Source organism: Marmota flaviventris, chromosome 5 (assembly GCF_047511675.1).
Source record: "Marmota flaviventris isolate mMarFla1 chromosome 5, mMarFla1.hap1, whole genome shotgun sequence".
NCBI classification, from domain to species: domain Eukaryota; kingdom Metazoa; phylum Chordata; class Mammalia; order Rodentia; family Sciuridae; genus Marmota; species Marmota flaviventris.
The window spans coordinates 5757018-5766522 of NC_092502.1; the positions used below are offsets into that span (position 1 = coordinate 5757018).

The 9505-nt window shown below is 37.3% G+C and overlaps 1 protein-coding gene across 1 annotated transcript; it reads right to left on the reverse strand.

The window, feature by feature from the left end:
- Positions 1 to 1500: 1500 nt before the first annotated feature.
- On the reverse strand, positions 1501 to 2310 carry LOC139705866 (olfactory receptor 2L13-like). Its single transcript, XM_071612764.1, has one exon. It carries the CDS (start codon positions 2308 to 2310, stop codon positions 1501 to 1503), a length of 810 nt encoding a protein of 269 aa, XP_071468865.1.
- Between the last annotated feature and the right edge of the window lie 7195 nt (positions 2311 to 9505).

A 9505-nucleotide genomic window follows, 5' to 3' on the forward strand; every position in this document is an offset into this window, starting at 1 on the left:
CACCTGGGTTCTTAATTCAAGGGGAAAGAAATAAATTAATCTCCATTGAGACAAAAAAGAACATTCTGAAAGATATCTGATTGCCCATTAAATCTTCAGACACAAAAGAAGCAGGCTGGATGTGTACACACCAATAACAGTGCCAGAACAGGCATGAGGCAGCATTATTAGAAGATGTCACCTGGCCAAACCTCACTCCAGGACTGTCAGGTCAAGGCACCTCAACACAACCCATAAGCACAGGTTTGGGGGATGTGGACAGCATATGTTATGGAGAGTTACTCCAGGAAGGAGTTGGGCATATGGTTGATGGCTCATGGAACTGACCAGGCAAACAGGAAGAACGGGATACAGTGATACAAGGCTGCCAAGGAGATGTTTGATGTTGACACTAGTGTGCCCTGTTGGAGGCCCAGGAATTACTTAGATTTTAGGGAATCAGAGACCCCGTGTCCAGCTCAGATGAGCCACTGATAACAAATGTCAAGGGTAAATATTTAGTAAAAGCAAGGAACATGGCAAGTACACAATCACAGAATATGAAAAAGGCAAAGAGAGAAAACTGTGGCCTTGGTACCTGTAGCAGAAAGAGCTTCTTTATGTATTATGTGCCTGGAGAAAGATTACAGATGTGAATAATTATGCTTCCTAGGAGCCATTTGGATTTCAATATCTCTACAAAAGTTAAAACTAAATGTTAGAAGAATACAACTTGTTGTTGTTATTGTTTTTGCCTTTTTTCCACATTGGTTCAGGGGATTAAACCTAGGGTACTAAACCATTAAGCTACATTCCCAGACCATTTAATTTCTTTTTTAATTTTTATTTTGAGAAATGTCTGCATAAGATTCTCAAAGCCATGCTAAGTTGATTAGGCTGCCTTTCAATGTGCAATACTCCTGCCTCAACCTCCCAAGTTGTGATTTTCAGCACCACATCCAGGTGAAATAGTTGTTTTAAGAGTATAATTCCTTGTCCCAAGACCAGAAACCATAGAGAGAATAATAAGCCATATGTGATCCTGAAGGAGAGGACTACTAGCCACCCAGAAGTGCTGGATATTTGGAGACCCAGGCCCCATGTTGTTGTGGGAAACTTGAAATGTACACAGTGCAAGCTGCTAACAGGATATAACATGCAGTGATGGAAAACATAAAATAAAAACACAGGATACAAGCACAGCAAGGGTATAATGTCAAACAGAAATAATATTTCAATATCAATTTATTATTACTTTAAAATATTATGTGAACAAATAGCATATTGTATATTACATATAATAGGATAATATCAACATTGTCAATGTTATCATTGAGTTTTCAATTAAATATATAAATTATTAATTATATATAATAATATATAATTTAATATCACATTTAAACATGTTACTAGAAATCTAATTACATATGTGGAATAACATACATCTATACGTCAGCAGTGCTCTAGAGAGTTCCAGTCTGCATGGAGAGAAGCCATACAGAGGAGCAGGGAAGGCCATGCTCATTTCTTCTTGGAGGAGAACATCCCACACACTCTTCTTATGGCTCCCAGCATCTCCTTGTTCCTCAGACTGTAGACAATGGGATTGAGCATGGGGGTTAGGATGGTGTAGAAGACAGCTAGATTCTTATCCTCTTCAGGTGAGCGAAGACTTTTGGGCCTCAGATAAGTGTAGGCAAAAGGAGCATAGTAAAATATCACCACAGTTAAATGTGTGGAGCACGTGGTGAAGGCTTTTCTTCTTCCTTCCTTTGACCTCATGTGGAAGACAGCAAAAATGACTTGTCCATACGATGCTGTGGTGCCAAGGAAAGGAAGGAGGAGAACCAAGAGTGCACTAAAAATAACCATGTACTCATAGATCCAGGTGTCCATACAGACCAGAGGCATCATGGCTGGGATGTCACAGTAGAAGTGACTGATGGTCCTGGACCTGCAGTATGGAAGATGAAGAGCATACACAGTGTGTACTAGGCCATTGAGGGAACCTAGTGTCCAGCACCCAAGGATCATCTTCACACACATTCTTTTGCTCATATATATGTGATAATGCAGGGGGTGACAGATGGCCACAAAGCGGTCATAGGCCATGGAGGCCAGGAGTAAGCCTTCAGAACTTGCCATGGTGACAAAGAAGAACATTTGCACACCACAGCCCAGGAAAGAGATGCTCCTCTGGCCAGAGAGGAAGTTGATGGCCATCTTGGGGACAGTGGAGGAGATGTACATCAGGTCCATGAGGGAGAGCTGGCTGAGGAGAAAGTACATGGGGGTGTGGAGCCGGGGGTCCAAGAAGATGAGGGCAGTCATCCCTGAGTTCCCCAAACAGGCAAGAACAAACACAGAGATGATCAGGAGCAAGAGAAATAGGCCTTTCTGATTCGGGGGAAACAACCCCAACAAAATAAAGTCATTTGAAGTATGGTTCCAATTATCCATAAAAACCTATTTTCTCAAATTCCTTGAAAAGAAATAAAGAATGAAAATTGAGAATTTAAGATGAAATGAAACAGTAAAGGGAAAAAAGAAGAAATTGCCTTTATTAGTGTTTATTTAAAATTAATTATTTTAATTTCAACCTGTACCTTTTCTTAATTTATTTTGAGACCTGAATTGAATTTTCCTTCCCCAGTTCTCTCTGATAACCATTTCAGCAAGTCATAGGCACATACATGCTCATGAAATACAAAGTTTAATACGACACACAGCAAGGACAGTTGAATTCGCTGGAGCCTTCCTGCCTGATGACTCCCAGGAGGAGCATTCCTAGGACTATACACTAGGCTCAGCCCTGGAGGAAGCCAGGATCCTGCTTTCCCAGCTCCCAAACTCAGCACTCAGGTTCACCACAGACATGGCCTGTGGGGCACAGAAGTGCCCTGTGTGCTTGAGTCTGCATCCTCAGTGACCTCGCCTCCTCCACACCTTTAGTGCCTGCTCTCCCCTCCCCACTGGCACTGCTGCAGCTGAGTAAGCCAGGGTCTTCTCCCAGAGCTGTGCTGCTCACCTCCTAAACAGAAGCTGCTCAGCTGGCTCTAAAAGGGGGTCACCGTCCAAAGCATTATTCTTGTCCTGTGAAGATATAGTGTGACCTATAATATCCATACTTATTATAATATGTACTTTGGATATTGTCTCCTCCCTAATGAGTTTTCTATTTTCTGAAGTCTTATAAACTCATTTTTTTCTTTTTTATATGTGTGTTTGTGTAAGGAAAAAACACATGATAAAAATAACAGGTTACAGTAATATGCAAGATTTTTATTCTATTTTTCACAGCAGCAAGCATACTTTATGTGGTGATGGATATACCAACATGGGTTTTGATAACAGAAACACATAGTCAGAGGCTTTTTTTTCTGTTTACATAGGAATCTTTGAGATGTCATTGCTTGTATGAACACTTTTTTATATTACTTCATTTATCTTAATCCATATACAGCCCAATTATGTAAATATAGACACTGATGTCTTCGTTTTCTAAGTATGAAAAGTAGAATTCACCAATGAAAAGAGAAATTTTTGAAGCTACAGTGTGTACTCAGAGTAGGAATTGAGCCTGTGTGACTCCTTTACATTTCCAATCATTTTTTTAACTATTTGGTAAACTCTTTACTGTTTCTACACATTCAAAACAATTTCTATAACTATAACTGTCCTCCATAAGATAAGGCCTATTTTCATATCTGCGACTAGGTCAGAGCACATGGACCTTAAAGAGGAAGTTCTTTTGTTCTCCCTGTCCTGCACTGCAAGTTTTCATCTTGTCATTTAATAAGGAGGCCTATGATTACATTTAGAATAGCAGCTACAGAGAGTTCAGAGTATCATAAAAATATAGATGATAATTGCTGTATTAATTATCTTTTTATCCTAAATTGAAAATGCACGTGCATTTTCAATTCAATGCATGAGTATATTGACTTCAGGATCACATTCATCTGTATTGAAGATTTTGCAATCTGGAACTTTAGAGTTAGATATGAGGATATAATTCCTTTGAAGACCAGAAAAATTTCTATATTGGGTATTGGACCTTATTTTATTTCCTAGAATATCTTCAAACACCACTCTTTTTGTTACATTACAATATGGAGAATATTGCTCTGTGATTACAAGCTGTCTCAAGGATTAGTGTTTCCCTTGATTATTTTATAAGGCATGTTATAAAATATTGAGAGTTTAAAAATATAACCTTGATCTGACAGAACCTAATACATACAACTGCAGCAAGTGTAGCTGGATGAGTTCATTTTGCAAAACTTACAAAAAAGCAAAACTAATTAATAAAATGAAAATTAATGGTCTCTGAAAAAATGTTACAGTCAGCCCTGGACTAAAAAGTGAATTGTTTGACTGAGCCTAGGCTAACTCAGTTCCAATAACCTCATGTAAAAGCTTTGAAGATGGAATTAAGTGAGATTTGGGTTTAGCTTATAGAACTCTGAATAAGTTTCACTCTCCTCTCTTCCTTTTATATTTTAAATTCAGAAGAGGTAGACCCAGAGATATTAATCTCTCAATTAAGTTCACACTCCTGGATAGCAGTACATTCTAAAATTTTAATGGTTTCACATCAAATAATTTTACATTTAAACTCCCTCTTATATTTTACATTTTGTTATACCATGGCCTATTCTGTGTGCAAAATAAATGATTCCTAATGATAAGAAAATATCAATTCTAAAATATTTCTTGGTTAAAGCTAACTCAAATTAATTTAGCACAATTAATGAATTTTGATTTCATTTTGTGAAATTCTTCAGACTGGGTTTTGAGAGAAGATGAGTCATTTTAATTACAATGTACCCTGCTAAAAGTCCATTGAATACTTTGAAATATTTAAACCCAAAGCTGTGCTCACACTCTGCCAGGATAAGCAAATAGATTCTGACACTGAGCAGCTGGCCTGGATCTCACCCAGCTCTCCTGATGTGAGGAGCCAAAGGCACCAGGAGGGAGTTCTCAGAACACACTCAGTGCCCACGGCTCCCACCTCTAGTATTCTCTTATGCTGAACTCTCAGAGCTCCTCACCTTGGGAGCTGCTTCCTTATTGCTTTGCTCAGTCATCTCCCTCTGCTCTTCCCTTGTTCCAGTAAAACAGACTCAAACATGCCACACTTACTTCTGGAGAGTGGACAGAAGGATGAACTGCTGCCTCTGATGCACAGAACCTTCCTCCTTCAAGCCTTACATATCCTTCTTCCTCTAATGGATCCCCAGGGTCCAAGCCCATGGGAGAGAAAACTTGGTCATTTCACCTGACTTTGCTAGTTTCAAGATGAACTTGGTTGAAGTGTGGGATAAATCAGCCAACCCACTCAGCTGCCACTCTCTCCTGCTGCCCAGAATTAGTCTCAAGAGGGATGAGCTCAGTCATTCCAGAGCAGGATGAGGAGCTGTATGGGTGTTAGGTCATGTCTAATAAAACCTCCTGTTTTGTAAGTTAGAACCTGAGGATCAACAAGAAGCAGTGTTGAGCTGGGTGATATCAGCTATAGTAGTGAGAGCAATTACCTTCTATAGTCTAGTCAGATTCTTAAGCAAATTATTGGCTGTGGTGGCTGAATTAAATGACAAAATATCTTTTTCTATATGAGGAAAGATATTAATTGATTTGTGAGAATGTGAATGAGGAAAGCAATTCTCCTAAAGTAAAACTTGACTTTGAGGTTTTGTAATAAAATGAGGATTTGGAATCACAGTGGTTTCTACCAGGCAGCTCCAACACTGACTAGGGGAACAAACTGGAAAAATCCCTTAACACTTTTCTCTCTTGTCAATGTTTTTTGGTTTTTGTTTTGTTTGTTTTTGTTTTGTTTTTCTTTTTGGTACAAGAGGTTGAACCCAATTGTGCTTAAACAATGTGCCACATCCTCAGCCCTTTTTCTATGTTTTATTTTGAGACAGGATCTCACTAAGTTGCTCGGGTCCTTGCTAAATTGCTGAGGCAGGCTTTAAACTTGTGATCCTGATCCCTCAGCCTCCTAAGCTGCTGGAATGACAGGCATGTGCCACCAACCCTGACAGTTGTCAACTCTTTAAACAAGAGTAATTGGAGGGACATTCTGGGAACAGCATGGAAGTATGCATGCAGAGGTTTGCTCCCTGTTGCACGGGTAGCAGTGACAGATGTGAGGATCTCTTCCTTTCCTGGCAAACTACAGATTGGTACACCAGGGAAGCGTACATTTCACGTCATCTGTGGGTCTTAACTGTGACCTGGCTCTCATTATATATGAAGAAAATATTCACCCTTTGACTTTCTGAGTCTGTCTTTTCCACAGAGTATATGTTTTCTTGTTCCATCAGTTTACTGTCAAATGCCGTAACTTCATTTTTCTTTATGGCTGAGTAAAACTCCATTGTATATGTATAGCACATTTCCTTTGTGTATTCATCTCTTTTTTTAAAGAGAGAGAGAGAGAATATTTTAATATTTATTTTTTAGTTTTCGGAGGACACAACATCTTTGTTTGTATGTGGTGCTGAGGGTCGAACCCGGGCTGCAGGCATGCCAGGCGAGCACGCTACCGCTTGAGCCACATCCCCAGCCCAATTTATTCATCTCTTGAGAGGCACCTTTCTCACAATATGGGCATCATGAATTTTCCCGCTATAATCATTGATGTCCCTATAGACTTTTGGTGATCTTTCACACAGCTTTTAAAGTGGTTTCATTAATTTGCAGTCCCATTAACAATGCATGAGTGTATTTTCCCCATATCTTCACCAGCATTTATTATTACTTATATTCTTGATAATGTCCTTTCTGACTGGAGTGACATGAATTTTCAATGTGGTTTTAATTTCAATTTCCTAGATTCTTATGGATGTGGAACTTTCTTTTTCATGTATTTGTTGGCCATTCTATATCTACTTTTGAGAAATGTCTGTTTGGTTCTTTACCCATTAATCCATTCGGTTATTTGCATTTTGTGGTAAATATTTTGGACTTTAGAAGAATGGCTGGTGAATATTTTCTCTCTTTTTGCAGGCTGTCTCTTCATACTTTTTTTTCTTTTTTTGATGGTGTAGAACTTTTTATCTTGATGCTGTCCCACTGATTGACTGTTGCTTTTATTACTTGAGCTTTAACATTCTTGTTAAGAAAGTTAATACCTGAGCTGATGTTTTGGAGTGTTCACCCTATGTTTTATTCTACCTTTGCAAAGTTTCTGGTGTATTTCTTTGATATTTCTTGCACTTTGAGTTGGTTTTTGTATAGAGTAGGGATCTAGTTTCATTCTTCTGCAAATGGACATCCAGGTTTCCCAGCCCCGTTTTGTTAAACAGTCTGTCTTTCCCCAATGCTTTTGGGAAATTTGTCAAGTATCTGATGACTTTGTTTATGTCAGTTGTCTCTGTGTCTTCTATTTTATTCAACTGTTCTTCATGTCTGTTTTGAGACCAATATTATGTGGATTTTATATAGTTCTGTAGTATAATTGAAAATTTGATATTGTGACACTTCCTGCACCACTACTTTTGTGAAGGATGGCTTTGTGTACTCTGGGATTTTTATTCTTCTAAAAGAGTTTTAGGGCTATTTTCTCTTCTTTAACCTAACTTTTTATATGATGTTTCAGATCCCCTTAACTTTGCAAACAAGATTCTGTGTTCAGTTGAATTTTAACTTTTTTTGTATTTGAAGAGAGTGTGACTATTGAACTTGAAACCTTTTATTCTAAGCATCTTGGTGGTTTCTGGTGAGGTTAAGTGGGTGAGAGGGTGAAGGGAAAGTGGGGGATTCTTTCCTATCATAACATGAAGTTTCCCCCACAGGCTGCTCTCGGGTGCCAGACTTCAAGTTTTTCTTACAGTGGTATACTTTGATTATTCTTACTTCCCCTTTACCCATAAGTTTTAACAGCATTTGATCAAACTGCACTTATTAAGAAAAATTTTAAAAATATAATTATAGTTCACTTCACCAGTCTGTACTTATTGCTTATGGTTTCACTCACCTGCTATGCCTGTTTTTGGTGTCTGAAAAACAGACATATTATTTTCCATATTTTACCCAGTTTCCTGCATGTTTATACTGGAAAGAAAATCAGGTCTGGAAATACTCCACTTTGATTGAATTCTATAATCAAGAAAATAAATTTTAAATATGCTAAATATATCTCCTGAATTTCTCAAGTAGCTATGCCTAAAACAAAGAGAATTTCCTGAAAAGAAAAACCATGGTCAGCTTCAAGAAAGCAAGAATAGAACCCAGGTATTTATCACTAACGATAGATTGTAGATGATAAATACAGAATAACCTATGATTTAAAGGAAAACTAGTATTCAACATGGTATTCTAAACTGAAGCAGATTATCCTTTAACGATAAATAAAAATAGATTTTAATAAATGATAAAATTCTAAAAAGCTGTTTTCTGTTCCTCATTTCAAAGAGAGTTACTCTATATAGAAGAAAAATAAAACAAAGGGAGCAAAGTTTGTGGATAGAAACAGTGCCTCTAACTACAGAGCTGAAGAAAGTTATGCTGATTCTGCAGTAGACCTTGAAAATAGTTTTGTTAGCATACCCCAGTCCTACTTTTAAAATGATGGTTTAATAGAAATATTAGCTAGTGAGTAGTCAAGTGATTGAATGTAGCAAAAGTTAGAAGATTCTAGTGATCTATTTTCCTCAACACAAAAAAGAATTGAATATTAGAAAATACAGAAAAAACAAAGTGATGAAAAAGAAAGTAAAAACCCACTAAACACAAATAAAGTAACGTCAAGTTCTGCATATGAAACACAGTAAAATGTGCATTTTTTGTAACATTTGATGGGATTGAAGAAAATAGTATTGATTGTTCTTGATGGGAAGAACATCCCTCCATGAGCAGCATTCATGTCCTGATATTGGATGTCAGAAAGGCTAATAAATTAGAGAAATAAACTATTCTTACTTCTGGTGTGTGTTTTGCGATGAAAACTATTTTGAAGTTAAATTTGTGAAAATGCTTATTTTAACCTTCATGAATTTTCTGTAGACAAAGAATGCAATACATAATTATTTTTAAAAGAGAATAACTAACTGATGAAGCATGAACACAGGGACTTGTAACTATTAAATAATAGAGTGGGGTGTAGAGGTCTGTACAAATGTTGATATTCAGAAATAATAAAGTGTCCAGTGTTGATTAAGCAGGAAATCACAGAACACATATCATTATGATTACATAAATGATAATCAATTAAACACTAAAGCCTTTTAATATTTGACTCATTAGGCCTGAAGAGAAAGAAGTGGCCCCATAAGCTAAATTGTTTTTTCTCCCTCTCTCATTGCAATTGGAAAAAATAATGGGAACACCTAATACATTGTGAAGGGTCTCCTATGTATATATTTCAAAATTATGGTCAATATCATACAACTAGTAGTAGGTATGGCTAAATTTAGTTTCCTTTTAGAACTTTACATAGTTGCAGATATAGTGGAGGCTGCTGATTTGGGTGTAAATTTTGGAAACTACTGTTTTATATAGTCCTGGGAATTGA